At 48.1% G+C, this 22120-nt stretch overlaps 2 protein-coding genes across 2 annotated transcripts; one reads left to right on the top strand and one right to left on the bottom strand.

The window, feature by feature from the left end:
• The first annotated feature begins 19 nt into the window (after nucleotides 1-19).
• Nucleotides 20-768, top strand: LOC123103809 (low molecular mass early light-inducible protein HV90, chloroplastic-like). The gene has a single exon (XM_044525490.1). The coding sequence runs from the start codon at nucleotides 182-184 to the stop codon at nucleotides 698-700; it is 519 nt and encodes a 172-aa protein (XP_044381425.1). The 5' UTR covers nucleotides 20-181; the 3' UTR covers nucleotides 701-768.
• Nucleotides 769-2309: 1541 nt separating this feature from the next.
• LOC123101355 (glutamate receptor 2.1-like) lies at nucleotides 2310-18111 on the bottom strand. The gene is made up of 7 exons (XM_044522846.1): nucleotides 17854-18111; nucleotides 9951-11281; nucleotides 9152-9292; nucleotides 8989-9070; nucleotides 8458-8460; nucleotides 6820-7220; nucleotides 2310-2963 (listed from the first exon to the last, which is right to left on the bottom strand). Exons 1-7 carry the CDS (start codon nucleotides 17975-17977, stop codon nucleotides 2310-2312), a joined length of 2736 nt encoding a protein of 911 aa, XP_044378781.1. The 5' UTR covers nucleotides 17978-18111.
• Between the last annotated feature and the right edge of the window lie 4009 nt (nucleotides 18112-22120).

The raw sequence follows: 22120 nt of genomic DNA, 5'->3' as shown, positions 1-22120 counted from the left end.
AGCTCGTCACGGGTTGGCTCTCGCGGAGCACACGGCCTATAAACTGTGCCCCCTCTCTCGGAACAATACATCAAGCAAACACTCAGCGACACAACAACAATCAGAAACTGTACTAGCAATCATCTAGCCGATTCCTTGCCTGCTGCAGCATCTGTAGCTTCCTTCAGTCCGCGGCTGATTAATGGCGACCATGATGGCCATGAGCTCATTCGCCGGTGCCGCCGTCCTGCCGCGCGGCTCGGCAGGCCGCCTCGGCGCCAGGTCTCTACCAGCGCTGGGCCGGCGCGCCCTCGTCGTCAGGGCCCAGACCGAGGGCCCCAGCGCACCACCGTCAAACAAACCCAAGGCGAGCACCTCGATCTGGGACGCGCTCGCATTCAGCGGCCCTGCGCCGGAGCGCATCAACGGACGCCTTGCCATGGTAGGCTTCGTGACGGCGCTTGCAGTGGAGGCAGGCCGCGGCGACGGGCTACTCTCGCAGCTCAGCAGCGGCACCGGGCAGGCGTGGTTCGCCTACTCTGTGGCGGTGCTGTCTGTGGCGTCGCTGGTGCCGCTGCTCCAGGGCGAGAGCGCCGAGGGCAGAGCCGGCACCATCATGAACGCAAACGCGGAGCTCTGGAACGGCCGCTTCGCCATGCTCGGCCTCGTCGCTCTGGCGGCGACCGAGATCATCACTGGCGCACCCTTCATCAACGTGTAAAACTAGCTTTGTTGTCGACCGGATAACACAACTTATACATAGCTAGTAGGACATGTAAATGATGAGAACTGATCATCCTCTTATTCTTTGCAGTATATACTAATGGGATATATATATTTTTTGTCCTTCAACTTTACCGGTAGTTTAGAAATGGTCTCAAAACTACAAAACCAGAAAAACCTGGTCCCTCAATTGTCGAAACCAGGTCCAGCGAGCCATGCAGCCGTGCTGAGACTGCTGGTGCCGCGACGCAGGAGCCCGAGATGGCATGTGCATGGCGCCCTTCGTGATGTGCGACCCTGTTTCCCTGTGAATGCGCTGGCGCTGCCGTCCGAGGACGTGGGCACTGGCACATGGCCACCGTGCACTACTTTGACAACCACGGAGTGGAGCGCGCCGTCACAACGGTGTACGACCAGCAGCAGGCACTCGCAGCCACCGCTAGCTCCCGTGTGGAGACGCCCTGAGGCCAGGCCCATGGTAACCATGTGTGACTTCTCCGGCCTGGGTGAGAGAGAGAAGATAGAAGAAGAAGACGAAGATGAGTTGGACGATGATGTGGCAAGATCAGTGGTCAAAACCATGCCACGTCAGCACAAAACCATCTGAATCCATTTGAGGGACGAAAAATATCCGGTTTTAATAATTGAAGGACTAGATTTTTTTGGTTTTGTAGTTGAGAGACCATTTCTATACCATTGGTAAAATTGAGGGGCGAAAAATATACTTTTCCCTATACTAATTAAAGACGGCCTATTTTTTTCTCACTCGAAATCTTGTTAATTATTTTCCTGTTCGCGCGCAGCTCGGCGAGTGGCGGGCGTGGAGGTCGCCTGCGCCGCCGACATCGCAGCGACTCTCCGGCTGTGCTCTGCTCCACCACCCAACCACCCTTTCGACGTACTACTCCAGAAGGATTCAGCCGGCTGTTACTGGAGCCCGCGCCGTGCCGCGCCCGTGCAGGTACGAGCCTGCTCAGTTCTGCAAATCCCGGAACTCTTGGTCTAGCCCCCGCAAAACTCTTCTCTTTCTAATTTTGGGGTATGTTTTCCCAAGGATGTCCTACATGCTAGTACATGGTGAAAAATACCAATTTTGAAAATACCAACTTTGCGCCAAACACGAGTGTAGCTGAACTAAGCCAAAACCAGATGTCTCATTGCACGCCAGGTGTTTGTTAGAATGCCGATTCGTGGATACACTCGAATTATGTCTGTTTTTGCTGTGAAACAATGCCCGCATCTGCGGCAACCCCTAAATCCCTAAACCATCCAAGGAGCCAACATGTGACAAGCTGTACGGGACTGAAGTTCATGACAAAAAAGAATGTAGTAAACAGTTGAATAAATGGTTCAGTTCAATCAGGTCTGAATAGGGTATACACACGGAAATTACTACGAACAATGACCGGACTGGGGCCAGTGCTGACAAACTGGATGCCCAGGATAAGTTGAACTTTATGTATGGGCATAAACATAATTAGCTGTTGTATGTCGAGCTAATTCAGGCCAATCCTTTACCATTCTAGAAATTTATTCAGCTGGAGACTGCTTTATGCAATACCAGCTCAAATGAGCTAGAAACAACTTGAACTTGAAACAGGTGCCACTCATGTGCTAAGACTTCTGCGGCCGGTATCAGCGACAGTCGAACCATCGCGCGTATGGTCACTTGTTTGTTGACCTATGACTTCTTCGACCCTGACAAGAGACAGTTGAACCATCCCTCCTCGAGCATCTTCACTTGTTTGTTGACCTGTCTCTTCTTGGACCCCCATAGGAGACTGTTGAACCATCGCTCCTCCAGCCTGCTCGCCTCCATTTCCTTGTGCCTGCTCCCCATTTTGGCCAGGTTGCTCGCCTCCAGCCTGCCCGCCTCCATTTCCTTGTGCCTGCTCCCCATTATGGCCAGGTTGCTCGCCTCCATTTCCTTGTGCCTGCGCCCCATTATGGCCAGGTTGCCCGCCTCCATTTCCTTGTGCCTGCTCCCCATTTTGGCCACGTTGCTCGTTCCTTGGATACAAGTAAATGATCACAGCTACCACAAAACAGGATGTCGTGATAGCTACATTAAGTTTGAAAAGTCCTCGAAAACTGCCAAACGTGAGTTCGTCTGGATCAGGTGCACGTCCTGCATTGTTACAGTTGTTTTCATATCCTACTCCGATCCATTTCTTCTCAATTTGATTGATGGTATCTCCTCCTATTACACTGAGGATTGCCTTTGAGATGTCCCCAACTAGAGGAGATCCTTTTGGAAATGCCTGTTAAAGAAATTTATTGTTCTATTAGCTTATATGCATAGCTCTAGAGCACTTCATATCCGGCTATGGTGATGCCTAAAGGAGAATCAAAATTGAACCCATGTGGTATCAAAGAAGTCCAGATTGTCGTTAGCATAAGTGTTTTAGAAAGTCATTCTGATGTGCATAAATAAAATTATGTGGAAGCACATGTTATTTAGTAAGAGCTAGGAAATCCAAAATTTTCTTGGTCTAAGTTTTAAGAGCTCATTTAGATTTATGTATATGAACGTACGTGGCAGCACATGTTGACTCGAGGAGTCGGGGAACTAATAAACAACAGTGCTGCGCCTAACTACTTAGCACCCATTCGTTGTGCGTAACTGAACATGCATAATTGGATTCTATATCTATGTGATAAACAAAGATAATTTTTGCTTGTATGGGTGAGTTGTGCACAATTTCGAATTGAAAAGTCATCGGTGTTGCCATCACTTGTTTGAACACTTGTGTCAGCATTATCGTACATGTCGTTAATGAGGATAATGTACTTCGTTGGAACTTTGTGTTTCTCCAAATCCACCATATGACATTCCACGGTATCTTATCGAGTTATCATAGGACTTCTCCAAATCAATGAACACCATATACAGGTCCTTTTGTTACCTGTATCTCTCCACAAGTTGTCGTACCAAGAAAATGGCTTTCATGGTTGACCTCCCAGGCATGAAACCAAACAGAATTTTAGTCACGCTTGTTGTTGAAGATTGGTATTAATATTCCTCACCTCTGTTCTTTAGGCATCTTGTATGACCCAAAAAAGAGGTTGAAAAGGTTAGTTAGCCATACTACTGCCGTCTCCAATGCCTCTCCACACCTCAATAGGGATACAATCAGGGCCCATCTCCTTGCCTCCTTTCATCCTTTTTAAAGCCTCCCTGGCCTCAAACTCCTGGATTCGTCGCACAAAAACGTATGTTGGCATCATCAAAGGAGTCGTCCAGCTCAATGGTAGAGCTCTCATTCTTTCCATTGAATATTTTGTCGAAGTGCTCTTGCCATCTATGCTTGATGTCCTCGTCCTTCACCAAAAGCCGATCTGCTCCATTCTTGATGTATTTAACTTGGTTGACATCCCTCGTCTTCATCTCTCGATCTTGGCCATCTTATAGAAGTCCCTTTCGCATTCTTTCATGTTTAATCGCTGGTAGAGGTCCTCATACACCCGACCCCTTGCTTCACTCACAACTCGCTTTACTGGCTTCTTTGTCACCTTGTACTTCTCTATGTTGTCTGCACTCCTATCCAGGTGTAGGCGTCTGAAACATTCTTTCTTCTCCTTAATAGCCTTTTGGACATCATCATTCCACCACCAGGTATCTTTAGCTCGGCTTCTACTTCCCCTGATCACCCCAAATTCCTCTGAAGCCACCTTCCGAACGCAAGTCGCCATCTTCATCCACATATTGTTTGCATCACCCCCTTCCGCCCAAGAGCCCTCCTTAATAACTCCTTGAAAACATGAGTTTCCTCTCCTTTAGCTCACACCGCTTCGTTCTAGCGACTTTGGCACGCTTATCCTACTGGACACAAATCTGAAAGCAGAAGTCAGCACCACAAGCTTATGTTGAGGAACAACACTCCCCCTCCATGTATCACCTTACAATCTAGGCAAGCATGTCCGTCTTCTCTTGAGAGGACGAAATCAATCAGGCTAGAGTGTTGACCACTGCTAAAAGTCACTAGATGGGATTCTCTCTTTCCAAAGAGGGTGTTAATTACAATCATGTCGTAGGTTAAAGCCAAGCTTAAGACATTCCCTCCTTGATTCCTGCTGCCATAACCAAAGCCCCAAACCCACGCGAACATTGAGGTCTCATGCTATGAAGAGCTTCTCGCCAATAGGTACACTTCTAACCATGTCCCAGGCCTTCCCAGAATTCCCTTTTGGTCCTCTCACTGTGGCCTACTTGCGGAGCATACACGCTCATAACATTGAGAACTAACTCCCCGACGACGAGCTTTACCAGGATAATCCGGTCCCTTGCTTGTTGACGTCTACCACTCCATACTTGAGGCTCTTGTTGAATCTGCCTACTCCATTTATGCTTGTAGTTCTCCCCTTGTACCATAGTTTGAAGCCGGTATCCTCCACCTCCTCCGTCTTCTATCCCTTCCATTTGGTTTTTGGACTCATAGGATATCAACACTCCTCCTCACCGCTGTATCAACTAACTCTCGTGACTTACCCGTCGGGGACCCTACGATTCCAGCTACCTAAGCCGATCCTACTAGGCCCAACTAGCTTCCTTGCCCATCGCACTCGTTGAGTCAAATGCGAAGACCCTTACTCATTTTTCGCTACACCTGGGTGTCGACGTAGCGCGCCACTAAGGATGTGATGATCCGATCCTTAATCACTTATAACCACATGCAGATCAAGATACGGCACGCCACCAAGGTCCAAGGGGTTATGGCCCGGCTCGTGCCCATTTGACACCACACCAGGGTTCCGATATGGCGCGTGGCGTCTGGGTTTCATCTCCATAAGAGTGCTGAGTTTGGACGTTGGCTCGCCAAGTCTATCACAACCCTCCTCCTTTACCCGGGCTTGGGGCCGGCTATGTTGAGACATGTTAGAATTGAGTATTTGTGCACTTCGAAAGAAAATAGTATATGCACAACATGTTAGAACACATGCACCACTCAAAAAATTGAACACCAGCATGTTGTAATCATAAATACATGTGGTCAAATGCTTTCACAATTTTTCGCTAATCTATACATATGAAATGACATGTTGTAATCTGAATTTAAATACTTTGAAGACGAAACTTTCTGACAAATGTTGTGAAGTCCTATTTCAGCGGAAGGTTTCTATACTCGCGTAGGTTCCATGAAGTATATACTGTCGGGGTCTCCCAATCAATTTTCTTTCAAAATATGTTTTTTAATGCACACGTTTGATTTTCCAGAATTATGTACTACCCATAGAAGCACATATTTTTCCATTAACTAGTAGTGATACCATCCTCTTACTTAGGAATAGCACCTGTGGCGGCATAAATCATTATGAAATTTCAATGTCAAAGTTGATCATTAGTCACTTCAAACAGTGATCTTTCAGGATATGCCACTGTATAGTATGGAATCTATTACTCATGTGAATAGATTACATACAATGATCTTTCAGGAGTAACAAAAGCGGCGGGTGGCGACGCTGATTGGAGTTCAACTAGGATGGCAGGTGGAGCTAGCTATGCGCGCGTGCGTGCGTCTGACCGTCTGTTTTCTTCTTTCTTTGTTTAGATGTGCGTTCGTCTGGGTTAGATTAGGGGCATGGGTCAGTTAGTGGCCCCGTAAGTCAGTAGGGGTAACTTATGTCAAGTTTACAAATGCTGACACGTTTTTCTTCTGGTCAACTGGCCAAAAGAAATGGTTAACCCGCAGAGGTGTAACAGAGCGGTAGTTGTCATGCATTGTCAGAAGCTAGAATGGTAAAACTGAAATGTCAATTTTAAGAGTGGCATGGTCCAAATTTAGAGTGGCAGAAAAAAAATTCCGAGGCCAGTAGCATAACTTAGTTGACTTAGTGCTAAGGAGTTATGAACTAGTGATTAACGGCCATTTTATCAGTAAACATCAAATGTTCACAACGTGCATATGTTATGTGAGCATTAGTTCAATACCATTTGACATCTGTTCATTCAGTTAGGAATTAGGTATGCAAAGCCAGCAATGCTCGCATCTTAAATAAAACTAGCAGCGATGATATGTGTGTATGTATGTCTGTAATCTATACGTTTTAAGAAAAAAATGTATAACTGTCAGCTCAAGAAATTTATTGCAAACAAACAGATGAAATTAGGTTACTTACATATCCAAAACCTGCTGCCTTATAAAATGGAACCATGGTGTATCCTTTGCAGTTCCTTGCCAGAAATAATCTGATGTATGGAACTTCATGAATGAACGCGGCAATTCCGCCATTTTTGCTTCCCTTCGAGAGTGCACTGTAAAATCCGTCATAGGTACTATAGGTCTTGATCTTCGATTTGTCGAAATTGAGTTGTTCCAGTAGACTCTGGACGTAGGAACCATGAGTGCATCCTACATAGTCCCCACTTCTACGGAGGTCATGGATATCGGTTATAGTTGGATTTAGTTGTCTTATGGTAAGCATTGTTGCCAAATTTGCGGTGTAGCTTGCTGACAATACAAGGAAGAAAAACACCCATACAATCAAGACTATCCGAGATAGTAAGTGTCTCACTCTGTCTGAAATTTTTGATATGGAGTTCAATTAGTTTTTCAGTCATATGGAAGGAAAATTCAGGAACCACATAACTACATAATATAGATGAAAGTGATGAAACTTGATACGTAATTTTCTAGAGAGAATTCCTTATTTAACACCGTGTCTAAATTTTATGCCCTATTTAACATCGACAAACGATTTCTTCCCTATCTAACAAAGAGTTTAAATTTTATGCCTTTTATGACACTTTTGTCTATTTTGAGCCTCAATGACAACTGAAAAGACCCTTTTGCCCCTCATGTTTTATGTTTGTGCGCGCGTGTGTGCTGCTGATGTTGCGTGTGTGTGCGTGCGTGTGTGTGCTGCTGATGTTGCGTGTGTGTGCGTGTGTGTATGTGCTGCTGCGTGCCTGCGTGCTTGTGTGTGCGTGCGTGTGTATGCTGCTGCGTGTGTTGCTCGGTGTGTGCTGTCGCATGACTGCGTGTTTGTGTGTGTGTACATGCTGCTGTGTGTGTGCTGATGCGTGGGTGTGTGTTGTTGTGTGATGCGCGCGTGTGTGTGCTGTGTGCGTGTGTATGTGCTGCCGCTGCGTGTGTGCGTGTTGCGTGCGATGTGTATGTGTTGCCGCTGTGTGTTTGCTACTACCCCGTACTGATATTGCATGTGTGTGTGCTACTGTCCCGCACACATACATATCACATGAAGGGCAAAAGGGTTTTTTCATGTGTCATTTAGTCTTAAAATGGAAGAAAGTGTTATAAAGGGCATAAATTTTAGACTCGTTGTTAGATAGGGAAGAAAAAGTTTTTCAGTGTTAAATAAGAAAACAAAATTTAAGATAGTGTTAAATAAGGAATTGTTTCAATTTTCTACATGTGGTGCTTATTAAGTTTTTCAGATAGTGGGAATTATTTGCTAGTGTAGTTATCTTATGGCTCACGACGCACAGAACAGGGTTCTGGACAAGCATAGCTGCAAATCCTGAACGTGTGGTTGAGAATCAAACTTAGATCATCAGCCAGAGACAAGAGGTACCACACCGAAGCTATTGTAGTGTTAATTATTCGTAATACGGCACTGTTTCTGTGACAAAACTATTGTATATAAGATACTGAAATGACGTACAAAGTAACCTGACCACTCGAGCTTTGTTTTATACACCCCAGGCCTATCCGTTAAGCTTCATGTACTAAACAATGCAACCAAAAGTCCGAACTGATGAAAAGAGCTAGGCAATCTACATATACACTTCAATACCCCCTCTCACGTGTGATGCGGGAAGTCAATACATGAATAGACTTAGAGGTATGGCTAAAGAGGCCTATACATGGACACAAAGGGGGGCAGCAGCAATTTTTGGATAAATTGCGAAAGCCAGGACTTGAACTCAAGAAGGCCCTGATACCATGTTAAACTTCATGCACTAGCCAAAACAATCAAAAGTACGAACTGATGAAAAAGGCTAGGCAATCCACATATACACTTAAACATATCCAACAGCAGGAGCATCTAGTTTTGTAAGCTATGTCTACACGTTCACGTTCTTGCATACTTGGAGCATCTCAGATTGTTGAGCATAGACCCAAGGTTTGTTCCCTACATTGGTTGTTTGCTCATCTAAGACATGGAGGCAACTGGATGCATGCCTATTTGCTATAACATTGTAACTTTGTTAGTTGCACCAAGAATGAAATAATGATTTTGGTGCAGCTTGATACTTCATGTCATATGTTATGTGAAAGTTAATTTTCTCTTAAGGAATAGTAGTATTTTGGTAAATGTACTTACTGTCTCCAAATAGAGAAAAAAATGTCATAATCCCGATGTTTCTCAGAACTTCTCCAGTAATATTTATGTTGTTTTCCAGAAGCTCCAATATGCAGACAACAAACCATGTGTAGAACAATAATCCGATGCTTCTGAGCCACAGGCCACGTGATAATGGCTCAACGAAAATCCATGCTTTGTTAGTTCTGCTGCTCTTGGCTGGAACAACCATTGCCACTCCTGATTCTGTGTACGGTAGAGTGAAATCGACGTAGGAAGTTCTGTTATGTGAGATTGTTATATCCCCAATTGCTACATCATATTTCTGCAAGGCATCAAACAAAATTTGCTTTACTGGCCAGCACAATGATCGCTTAATCTTTATTATGAAAGCTGTAACTATTTCATAAGGACATGAATAGGTAAACTAAGAAGAGCCTAACTATGCCATGTTTCTTATCATGTACTCCGTCTGTAAAACTAGTATAAGATCGTTTGGATCACTACTTTAGTGATCTAGATGATCTTATATTAGTTTACAGAGGGAGTAAAGATGATGTGTATATTTCTCTGATATAGTACTATACCTAATGAGTTGCAAGCAACAGTTGACACGTTAATGCAATTTTTGCTACAATAACATAGTATCCCCTCTGTAAAGAAATATAAGAACGTTTGGATCACTAAAGTAGTGATCTAAACGCTCTTATATTTCTTTACGGAGGGAGTACCAAACAGTCACCTGACCCATAGTTAAGCATGATATGGTCGTTGTACAGACTATATAATAGAGAAATATGCCCCTGCTTAACATCTCCTCTCAATTGCAATTTATTTGAGCGGGCTGTGTGCCATTTCTTTTACATGGTTGCACTAAACTAAAAGTAGTAAATATATGTGTGAGCTCTTACATCATGGCATGCATATAAAATGTACTTTTAGCAAATTCAATGCGGAAGTTGAAGCCCTGTTGCGGTTATTACCTTAAGGTAAACTTGGTAAATAAAATCATCATAACCTCCACTGCTTGTGTCATTTGTAGTGCCAAATGCTACATATTCATAGGGTAGTGCATAGGGAAGTCTTTTAACTGCCTCTTCGAATACATCAATTGAAAGGCCACTTGCTTTAGTTGCCCCTGTGATTGGATCCTTTTCACTTGTCATAAATTGTGGGTATACACTTGCGTGCACTCCTACTCGAAGCTTCTTCCCATTTACAGGAGCTTCCCACCCTCTCGGTATCTCTGTTGATTTTCCCGGCCAAATCACGGGGTTTAGGTCAGAAGCTAAGCCTGAATGATGTGGCATTGCTTCCCCGTGATATAGTCGCCGGGAAATACCATTCTCTGCAGTCCAAAACCCAATTTGTTGCCACCCTTTACCAACTACATTTATGATCTGAAATGTAGAGGCTTGCAGCTGCCTGCCAGAAAGGTCAAAATGACCACTCAAACCTCTAAATTTGTATTGCAAGATGGTCTTTAGGAGATCCGGTCCATAAACAGAAGTTCCCAAGCTTGTCATATTTCTTGCAACTGCTGGTTTTTGAAATGATGTTTTGTTCTTAATACCAAGGTTTTCAACTGCTTGTGCTACCGCCCATATAGTATCATAGCCCCAGAGTTCAAATATGGTTGGTTTCAGTGGTGGATCATTTGGGTTATCAATCTGTAATCTCCTGTTCCAGCGTATGGTGAAGTTATCCAATTCTGCTGATTTAGGAGTATAAAATTTTACACCTAAAACACCATTCATTGCATCCATGACAGAAGGGTCCATGGAGTCTATGACATTGGTTAGTCCATCTGTCATGATCCATACGAATCCTTTCTTCATCATACCAACCTCTTTTGCCTTTGTGAAGAGGATTGACGCCAAATCAGGTGACATATGCACCACGAAGACCCTTGTTTGCATTGTCATTAACTTATAGAGTTCTTGGGTAATTTGTTCAGTAGTTGCTGACAGAGGGATCACACTCCGATAGGGAACACGGGCATCAATTTCTTGGAGGGCGTCGATGAGATATGGTATGACACCTCTACCATAGTCAGTTTCTTCATAAATTGGCACCACCTGTCTCCACCCGTAGACCTTAATTAGGGAGGCAATGCTATTCACTTGTGTAGAGTCACTCAATGTTGCACGAACAAAATATGGAAGACTGCCAGAGTAAAGAGATGGGCTTGTTGCTGTGAAGGAGATGACAGGGACCTGAGTTTTATTCCCGAGAGCCGATACAAATGCTGCTTGTGAAGATGTTTGAGGGCCTATGATAACTTGGACACTGTAATTCTCTAGCAGGTCGAGAGCTGTGAAGTTGCATAATCAAATTTTAGTTGAATGCAAATTTGTGGCTGCCAGAAGCTTCGTAAATTCCGAATCGAAGAGTGAAGCAATGCCGTATGGTATTTACTCAATATATGTTCGTTCATAGCACTCTATAGCGTGTGTTTCTACTGTCCTAGCAAACTTACACTTGTGAAAACAGGATTGCAAATTTTTACCAATTTACAGATGAAGCTGCAAATTTGAACCCACAATCTTTGTATGAATGTAGCAAACCATGTCGTCATACAATGAATGATTACAGTTCGCTTTGTTCACATGAGTTGCTTGTTTTTAAACATGGCATTTATCGTGTTCCTGCATTACTAGTTATGCTGATAAATAGTGTTTATTTTACATTGGATTTCATCACAAAACTTTTAGAAGCCTCTTATGGAGTATATTCCGTGCTCTTTTACTACAATAACAGTTCTAAGCAATGCTTGATTCCCCTTTTCCATTTCAGGTCATCCTATCATAGGGATATTTCCTTGATCCATCTGGACGATTGTTTGAAGGTATTTTGGTGTGATTTTTCCATTGGAAGTGAACTTCATATTTTCATTGAAAAAAAAGTGTCCTCACATAGAAAGATGACTGCTAATAACGGCATTCTGATTTTAAGTCCACTTGTTATGTTCTGATTTTTGCCAAAAAAGGTTTCGCCTCGCTTTATATATAAAGCACCGATCATTAAGCACCCAGTACAAACACACGCCACCGCAACACACGCACACACCCAGGGCAGGATACATAGGCGCCGAGCGCAGCAACACCACCCCTAGCACTGCCACCACGAAGAGATGAAGCTACATATGACGAACCATGTGTTCCAAGGAGGCGTCTTCGGGAAGGGTACGACACCGGAGCGCCGCCACTGCTCGATCCTAGTATCAGAGTTTTCCCTGGAGTCGCATGACGGGCAATGAGAGCCGCGACGACGCCTTCAAGAAGGGAACGATCTTCGCCGCCGCCGGTCCGTCCGAAGATAGAACAGGTTTTCACCTCGGCCAACGCTCACTGCCATCGAACGCCACACCTCGGCAACCATGCGCCCACACGGCCATGGTGACCGGGCAGCACCAAGGCACGGGCTCTCTGCCCAAGAGCACCGTGCTACCACCACCAGGGCCACCGCCTCGGCATCCAAGACCTTAACACCACCTCACCCGAGACCCGCCGCAACCCCAACAAAAAAAACGAGCGGAAAGGTCCCACCTTTCGTACCCCTGGGCGACCCCCAGCGTCGAGACCCAACAGGCCGGCCAGAACTGGCATCCACCGACCCGTCCTGCTACCCCGAGCGCGAGACGAGTTCGGTCCTGCAGCACCGGGAGGGGGACGAGGTCAGTCCTGCTGCACCGTGCGCGAGACGAGCTCAGTCCTGCAGCATCGGGAGGGGGACGAGGTTAGTCCTGCTGCACCGTGCGCGAGACGAGCTCAGTCCTGCAGCATCGGGAGGGGGACGAGGTTAGTCCTTCTGCACCGTGCGCGAGACGAGCTCGGTTCTGCAGCACCGGGCGCGAGACAAGCGGTGGACCACAATTGAGAGAAGACCAGCCCTTTGATGGGAATAACGCCCGGGCGACGAGGAGATGGCGAAGGTCGAGACGGTCCGAACGCAGACGAACCGACGCCAAAGCAGAGTCCGGTCCTCGCCGTGGCCGAGACCACCGAACCATCGTGTAGCCGACACGTCACAGGAAGGTCGCCGCAAAGCCAGACCTCATCGTGTCGCCGCCGCCCACGGCCAGAGCAGCCACCACGCTGAGCAACCGCCCCACCCGCACCATCCGCCAGGATCTACGCATCAGATCCGGCGCCATCCACCACCATCTTCCACAGAGCCGACCACGAGGTGCAGCGGCAACCAAATCCACCGCCAGCCGAGCTCCCACGCGAGCCGAACCAGCCCGGCCGCCGTTGAGCCCAAGTCTCCCGGAGGCACACCAGGAGCCAGATCTGGGCATGCCCAGCCATGGCCGCCGGCGCCCCTGGCGCCACCCTCGCGGACACGGAGCCGCCCGCGCAGCCACCATGACCAGGCGGCGTCGCCTGCCGGCCGGTCGCCGCGCCGCCATGCCCCCCGCACGCGCCGCGCCTCCACCTGGATGCGTCGTCCCGCGCCACCCGCTGCCAAGCAAAGAGGAGAGGCCGCCCCACCGCCGGCGGCGGCAACCGGGCTTTGCCCGGCCGCGCCCTCGGGCGGCGGCGAGGGAGGGAGGAGGGGGAGGAGGCGGGGTCTCCGGCGGCGGCGGTTAGGTCTCCTCCCGTGACGGGAGCCTCTCTGTTTCGTCCTCTGTTTTCGTTGCACTGTTACTCTGATTTTTTGTGAATAGAAACTGTTGATCAGTGAATCTCTCTGTTACTCTGTCAGTACGGAGAGAACAGTCCAGATAGGAAGGGATCAACACCATGGCTCTGATCAAGCAACCGGGTTACCTTATCATAAAAAGCACGCTAAAGCACTTGCCCACCAAAGATAGCTATCCATTGTCGAAAATTTATATGATGAATATGCCGTACGATTAAATTTCACAAAATACAGATGACCATACATCTGAAAACATGAATAAATCTATAATCTCTGGGTACTGAAATTTGAACCCAGTCAATTCACAGCAATTAGGTGGCTAACGGGATTACATCCGGGTCGGAACTAGCAGTAATCATTTTTGTTGTTAAGGTTTCTCAGACCAGCGAACTTATCAAGGATAAGCTAAGCTAAACATAATTGGGTTATTAAATATGTATGCACTAACCTTTATGAGAGTAAAACTCATAATATTTCCTTGCAAAAAAGTGTTGTAAATATTTCTCGGTAATAGTAACTTAGGTCATCTCCAACTCGGACCCCTAAAATGGACACATGATCCGTCCGCGGATGCATCTGCGGACATGGATACGGGAGGCGGCTATCCAACCGTGTACGTCAAACGTCCGGAGACATTTCAAACGGAATCTGAACAAACCGAATGATTTTCATGCAAATCGGATGATTTTCATTTAAATTTTGTTAGGAAATATTAGTATTGGTCTAAGAGTCCTTATTAGACTACGTTTCCTTTCCTTACACCTCAAGTCTTGCGTGATACGAGTATATATATGCCCCTTGGGCCTTCAAGCGGTTGCTACAAATCAGTCGGTTGATTTTTTACAAAATTAAGCCACCTAGCCAGCCGTCCGGTCTGACGGATACTGGCCGTGCAATCGCAGCAAACGGAGTCAACGTCTTCCTCCTTTGTTCTTCCATCCACCACACACATTATCCAACATCTGCACACGACCTCGCGGCATCGGAGCCGTCGGCAACCACTGCATCGCAACACCGAGAAGCCATCCGGGTGCTGCTCAAATGGCAACGCCAAGCGCGACGAAAAAAGCTTCAGCGCACCAGCTTCCATGGCAGCACCATGCGGCGCGAAGCACCGGCAATGCTCCATTGCAGCCCCAGCGCAGTACATTGCAATCCCCGGCAGCCCTCCATTGCAACCCCCGACGAGCTTCAACGACCCCGTGGCGCTTCATCGTAGCTCTAGCATGCTTCAATGCAGCTCCGGTGCTCTTCATTGCAGCTCCGGCATGATTCAATGAAGCTCTGGTGCACTTCATTGCAGCTCCGGCATCGCTTCAATGCAGCCCCGACTGACCTTTAACGACTCAAGTGGTGCTCCATTGCAGTCTTCGGCAGCACTCCATTGCAACCCGTCGAACTTCACTGCAGCAACACGAGCAGAGCACATCGCGTCGGACGCCGACAGCACGACGAGCGTGTCACGTTGGATGCCGCTTTGCAGCACCACGAAGCGTTGCTGCCCCTGCGAGATCCATGGTCAGCTGGTGCTGCAAGGCCGGCCGTGAACCTGTCTGCTGCAAGGGCTCATCCATGGGTGGGGGGGGGGAGGGGGGGCTGAGCCCTGATCTCGCACACCGGTGCGCTAGTTGGGCAGCAGCCAAGCCCATCTCGCACGCCGGTGTGCTGGTTGGGCAGCAGCCGAGCCCCGATCTCGCACGCCAGTGGCTTGGAGCGATGGCTGGCGCCTTGCCTTGCAGCCTCACCACGGCTTGCAACAACGGTTTGGGTGGGGCTTGCAGCATCGTCCTGTTTGGGTGTCTCTCATCCATGGAGGTGGATGGGAATGGGGAAGGAGAAATCGAAGGAAGAAGTTGACTCGGCCGAGAGATAAGGATAAGGTGGACGGGGCGGTGGGTGGGTCCCACGAAGGATGTGTGTCGATCTACGCCCATTGTCCTTAGTTAGCGAGTTTCTTTTGTCATTAGTTGTCATGGGCTATGATTTTCTGCGCAATGCTTTATTCTCTTGATGTGCCATCTTCCTTTGACATCCATCTTCTGTATCTTCTACTGATGTGGTGTCTTTCTCTGACGAGTCATCTCTTCATTATCCCCCTTGGCTTGACTCGACAAGTTTTGAAGACTCTTCATACTATGGCAACACTCTCAAGACGCATAATTGGATTATCATTTTTTTCTTTTACTACTAAACTTCTTAGGGCGCCGCTGAGCCCTGATCTCGCACGCCGGTGCGCTAGTTGGGCAGCAGCCAAGCCCATCTCGCACGCCGGTGTGCTGGTTGGGCAGCAGCCGAGCCCCGATCTCGCACGCCAGTGGCTGGGAGCGATGGCTGGCGCCTTGCCTTGCAGCCTCAGCACGGCTTGCAACAACAGTTTGGGTGGGGCTTGCAGCATCGTCCTGTTTGGGTGTCTCTCATTCATGGAGGTGGATGGGAATGGGGAAGGAGAAATCAAAGGAATAAGATGACTCGGCCGAGAGATAAGGATAAGGTGGACGGGGCGGTGGGTGGGTCCCATGAAGGATGTGTGTCAATCTACGCCCATTGTCCTTAGTTAGCGAGTTTCTTTTGTCATTAGTTGTCATGGGCTATGATTTTCTGCGCAATGCTTTATTCTCTTGATGTGCCATCGTCCTTTGACATCCATCTTCTGTATCTTCTACTGATGTGGTGTCTTTCTCTGATGTGTCATCTCTTCATTCTCCCCTTTGGCTTGACTCGACAAGTTTTGAAGGCTCTTCATGCTATGGCAACACTCTCAAGACGCAGAATTGGATTATCATTTTTTTCTTTTACTACTAAACTTCTTCAAATGCAATGCTATTGCATACGCTTTGCATTTGAGGAGGGTGTTAGGGAGTATTAGTATTGGTCTAGGAGTCCTTGTTAGACTATGTTTCCTTTCCTTGCACCTGCGCCTGCTCCATGGTAAAGTAAGCATGCACCAATGCCGGTGGGGGTGTTCGCTCGTCATCGGACGCCTCCTCCATCGCTGTGTCGTCCTCGCTCACCTCCGGTGAGCTCACCAGCAAGCCGGCCTCTATCCGTCGCGCATGACGGGCCTGCCATCCCACTGCAACGCCGGCCAACTTGTGCTTCTGCTTCGTCAAGAGGCTCTCCCACATCACTCTAGAGCTCCTGGTCATAGCGGAGGTGGCGCACGGAGGAGGAACAGAAGCAGGCGTGTTGCGGTGCGAATCGTGCCAAGCGTGGCCACGCATAAATAGCGGTCATGGGCCAGGACAAGCGGTGGGCGGTTCAATGCGGGCGCCGGAGTGGGTTTCTCAGACGCCGTGCATGTTTAATGCCGACAAGCAGGCGAACGGGCACTAGTTTTGAATGCAGTAGTTAGTCGTCCCGTTTCGTCCAGTCATGTCTCTCCGACATTGAATAGGTGTGAAGTTCGCGACGCGGCATGGACAGGATGCCGCTTTAATGGTGGCTCCAGTGACCGGTGGCGTTCGCTCTGGATCGGCATGAATGCGGTGCGGGGAGCGGAGGTGCGGTCGCGCGGGAGATGTTTTTGGTTGGGACCGGGGTGCTAGACGCGTACATGATGACGGTCCGAACGCCCGCAAACCTCCTCCTGTTTGCGTCCGGTTTGCAGGATTTCGGACAAGCGGATTTACGCCCGAATTGGATGGCTTGCGGTGTCCGAGCAGCTCGGCCCGGACGTTTGCGGGCGTTTTGAGGGTCTGATTGGAGATGCCGTTAGTAAGAATTTAGTAGCCGGACATTGTCCTTTTATATGTTTCTGAACTTTACCGAGAAATATACGCTTAAAGTACTTCATTTAATATGATTGTCATAAATTAGCCTTGTTAGTATCTATTTATTTGGTTTACAACCTTTTCTGTCCATCAGCATTTGTTAGTTGGATGTCTATTGTTAAACAGAAGAAGTACGGAGTATTATGGAGCACATGGAAAGTAAAGTAAAAACCATTGATAAATGTTACAATTAAACTCCTCCAACTTTGTCCATTAGTAGTGGTGGCACGTTGGAGGATAACTATGTTATTTTTCCATCGAAACTGTGTTGATAATATTTCACTTTTGTAGCTTATACTAACTTGATTGATGAAAGTTGCGGTCAAAAAAAAAACTTGATTGATGAAAGTCAGTTATATAAGTTGTACTTTGCAGAATGTGTAAAAAAAAAAGTTGTACTCTGAAGCATATACTATGTAGCAACGGAAGTATTAGGAAAGAAGGTTTTCATGATAGACTGCAGAACTTTTACCTGCTGATGCAGCTTGGACATTGTTACTTTTGGAGTCCCTGATGTGGAGAACTAGCTTCGGGCTGTAGTTTCTGTGGACTGCATAGAAGTCTTCCAGGGCCATCAAAATGCTGGTCCGTGTCATCTTGCCCCCCAATGAATCCAAGTCAAGGATCACTCCGACAGGGAACTCATCTGCTCCACTTGTGGTAGCATTTTGAGCTGCGCCGAAATGGATGATAAGTAACAGGAAGAAGGTGATTTGAGATGCTCTCTCCATTGAGAGTGCTGCAAGGTTCGCGAAGTATTTTGTGCCCAGAATCTGAGGCCGCCGAGGTTCATATATAGTTGGTTTCTTTGACGCATTCAAGCTAAAATTTCAGCGTAACGGCATCGGTGGCTAAATTTCGATACCTTGAGCCATGCATATTTTATTGCTGAGGGAATGGTTCTACCCCCATTTTCAGTTGTAGTTTCCAAAGGTCAAATGATGTAGCACGGCCAAGGAATTTAAATACAAAATACGTAGTTGAGGACATGTTGCATTGATGGTTCGATGATACAGTAGTGGAGTACTCCGTTGCTGCATGTTACCACCGGGCTGTACAGGTACTTAAATACTACCAAGCGACCAGTAGCTCCTTCCGTTCAATCTAACGCTATATCCCTTGAAAGCGACAACAGCTGTTATCCAATTGTTTTCAAATGTTTGCCTTATTTCCCCAAGGAAATGGATTTTGTTGACGCGATTTCTGTTGTTTATCTGAAGTCCAATTGCTGGGAAGTTGTCCAGAATCCCCTTCATTATGTTGGTTAACTAGACTCCAATTGCTGGGAAGTTGCCCAGAATCCCTTTGATTATGTATGTCAAAACCTGATGAATGTGACAATGGAATTTCCTTACATCAGAATGCGTGTGTTGACATTTGAGAAAGGGAAATTTCTGGAATTATTTCGCCCGGTTACTCATAGGCGAAAAAAGGATTGTCGGGTTGTCTCGCTGTCCAAAGAATTGTACCTACGTAAATTACCAAAACATAGATGTTGGGTGATGAACAGATGTAGACTTCCTAAATTTTATTTTGCTGAATTTCTATTGGATGAGCTTCAGTTTGTTATTAGCATAGCTGGATCGCTGGCCTTCTCAATTTTAATGTAATTCAGCACAACTGGTCGAGTATAAACCAGTAATTTTCGAAACCAACTTGATAACAAAGTCAGACACGAACCAGGACATGCGCATTGAGTTGTATCAGTAGCACTCTATGAGTGCGCTCCACGATGACAATCATATTAGCCTAGTATTACAAGTGGTGCCAATTGCAAACAGGGAAATTGTTTTTTGATGTTTGGCAAACCATCTAACGGCACTAAGAGTTAGGCACCTTTCGTGCCATGATATAGGAAGTTGCAAAAAATTGTGGAAAAGTATGACTAACTGTGTGGTGTTATCCCTGTATTTTTGAAGTGATAGCTGTGCGTAATTCAACGAAGTTCCCTGTGGCAACCCCAAGAGGACTGAGCTGGATAGATTCCTTAGTAAGTTCAAGCTGGGTCAATGTGAGCTAGATCCAACGTGGTGGACGCGCTTGGACGTGTCCAGGCCTCTTTATATCCACCGTAGATATGGGTTGGATTTAAGGGGTGTCGGTCAGTCTGAATGTATAGGGCTAGTGTGAGGGGTGCGACTGGTTTGCGATTTCTTAACTGGTCAGCGACTGGGCCGTCCACCCAGACGTATAGAGGCAATATAAGGGATTTGGCTGTAGAAGCACTCATGCTGATTTTGGGGAACAGTGTTGGAGGTGGAGCCAACAACTCCCCTGTCTGTGAAATAAATTGTTGTTTACGGGAAGTTGGAGCAAATTAGAGCATCTCTAGCAGATCTCACAAACCGGACCATCCGGCAAAATAACCGCCGGTTTGCGAGATGGAGGGGGTTTGACCGGTCCGAATAGATCCCACAAATTCGGCCGTCCTAGAATTTATTTTGTGGGATCTTGAATCCGCAGACTCATTTCCTCCATGTCTATGGGGTTTCGTTCGATTTTGTCGGCTCCCCTTTCCTTTGGCGCGAATGCATTTTCGCCCGCTTCAGTTCGCACCTCCACTCCCTGCCACCACCACCGCATATCCCCCGCCCGTTCTTGTTGCCCCGTGCAGTCCGAAAGCTCCGTCGCATCCATTCCACCAAGTTTCAGCACGGGGAGTGCCGTTTTGTGTCTGAGGACTCACCGCCACCGCTGGCACCATGGATCCGCCCCGGAGCTTGGTGCGCGGCCTTGTAACAGGCGGATCCGGTTGGTTCCGGCCCCGGTGAGCCTCGGAATCAGTAGGGCTTGCCCGCGCGCATCGGAGGAAGTGGTGGCGCGGCTTTGCTTCGGCCGGCGGGGAAAAAAGGGGCGGCACGACGAGACTTTGCTTTGGTTGGCGGGGAGAAGAAAGGGGCGGCGCGTCTTTGCTTCGACCGGCTTTGGGCGAGGTATGTCCAACACCTGCGGGTTTGTGCTTGATTTGGCTCGGTTGAGGTTCGGGTCAAATTTATGGACGATTCGCGTGCATTTTGTAGATGGATTTGAGTTCATCTTCGCTGCCTTCGTCCGGTGGTTCGGACATAGAAGAGATTATCCTGGACAACAATGTCGACAACCTAGTGTTGTTGCATCGCGTGGAGGAATTTGAGACGGGGCCGAAGAAAACCGCCTAAAACTTTACCACTTATACGTTGTTGCATCTTCCCGTATAGTTTTGGCGGGCTAGAAACCGCCTAAAACTTACCATCCACCTCGACGGAACCTTGCCACCACACCGCCTCGCGCGGGCGGCCCCACACTGTCTCACGTCGCCCCTCGCCAGCGGCCGTCATGCGTGTCACTTGACTAGCGGATCCTAGGCCATTATCTATTTTTGTTTAACTAAAAGTAAAATAAAAGAAGATTTATGGGGAGATGTTATGGGAACCGATAAAAATAATTCTGGGACAACTTTCTCTAAATTTTATTGTGTTTTTCGAAGGAGCTGTTGAAGTTGCTACCAAACACACCCATAAGAGCAACTCTAGTGGGGCGACCCAAATGGATGCGCGTCCGTTTTTCGTTCACGGGCGGCCCATTCCAGGCCTAATTTTGAGCCGAATTTGTGTCGGCGCGGACACGAGATGAACGCGCACGCGCGCCTACTCCTCTCCCCGGGCCCACCTGTCGGTGGCAGCCACCACCATTTTCCCCAAAAACGCTCCCGCCCGCGCGCGCCCCCGCCCCCGAACCAGCCATGGAGGACGCCATCGACCTCGACCTCGACGCCGCCGCTGGCCTCGCCTCCCTTGCCTCGTCCGGCGCCGTCACCCCCTCCGGGAAAGGCAAGCCTCGTGCCCCGCGCAAGACCGCCGCGGCAACCAAGCCGAAGAAGGCGCTGATGCCCGAACAGCGGGCAAGGGAGTCGGCCAAGAGGAAGGGCCGGAGGCACGCCGCAGACATGAGGGATGAGGCCGCTGCGCAGGCCGCCGTCGCCGCCGTGCAGCAGGAGTTCACCAACGCCCGCGTCGCCGCGGCAACGAGGGAGGCGCTCTATATGCTTGGGGTAAACCCTAGCCAGCACAACCTCATCCAAGCCGCCGTCGCCGCGGCCAGCACCGGCTCGTCAGTGTTTCCTCGGATGGTGATGCCCGACTCACCCCGCGCATCGGCTTGCAACCCGGTCCACAGCCCATTTGTGTCTGAGGACTCACAGCCACCGCTGGCACCATGGATCCGCCCCGGAGCTTGGTGCGTGGCCTTGTAACAGGCGGATCCGGTTGGTTCCGGCACCGGTGAGCCTCAGAATCAGTAGGGCTCGCCCGCGCGCATCGGAGGAAGTGGGGCGCGGCTTTGCTTCGGTCGGCGGGGAAAAAAAAGGGGCGGCACGACGCGACTTTACTTTGGCTGGCAGGGAGAAGAAAGGGGCGGCGCGGCTTTGGGCAAGGTATGTCCAACACCTGTGGGTTTGTGCTTGATTTGGCTCGGTTGAGGTTCGGGTTAAATTTATGGGCGATTCGTGTGCATTTTGTAGATGGATTTGAGTTCATCTTCGCCGCCTTTGTCCGATGGTTCGGACATAGAAGAGATTATCCTGGACAACAATGTCGACAACCTAGTGTTGTTGCATCGTGTGGAGGAATTTGAGACGGGGCCGAAAAAACCGCCTAAAACTTTACCACTTATACGTTGTTGCATCTTCCCGTATAGTTTTGGCGGGCTAGAAACCGCCTAAAACTTACCATCCACCTCGACGGAACCTTGCCACCACACCG

This window comes from Triticum aestivum, chromosome 5A (genome assembly GCF_018294505.1).
Source record: "Triticum aestivum cultivar Chinese Spring chromosome 5A, IWGSC CS RefSeq v2.1, whole genome shotgun sequence".
NCBI classification, from domain to species: domain Eukaryota; kingdom Viridiplantae; phylum Streptophyta; class Magnoliopsida; order Poales; family Poaceae; genus Triticum; species Triticum aestivum.
Note: the sequence above shows the minus strand (reverse complement) of the source record. Positions and strands in the feature narration are given on the sequence as shown.

Coding starts and splice junctions, on each gene's coding strand:
- LOC123103809 (XM_044525490.1), top strand. CDS start 182: ATGGCGACCATGATGGCCATGAGCTCATTCGCCGGTGCCGCCGTCCTG.
- LOC123101355 (XM_044522846.1), bottom strand. CDS start 17,977: ATGACACGGACCAGCATTTTGATGGCCCTGGAAGACTTCTATGCAGTC. Junction 9,071..9,151: donor CTAACAAAGCATGGATTTTC/GTTGAGCCATTA, acceptor TGCATATTGGAG/CTTCTGGAAAACAACATAAA. Junction 2,964..6,819: donor AGGCAGCAGGTTTTGGATAT/GTAAGTAACCTA, acceptor TTTCTTTAACAG/GCATTTCCAAAAGGATCTCC.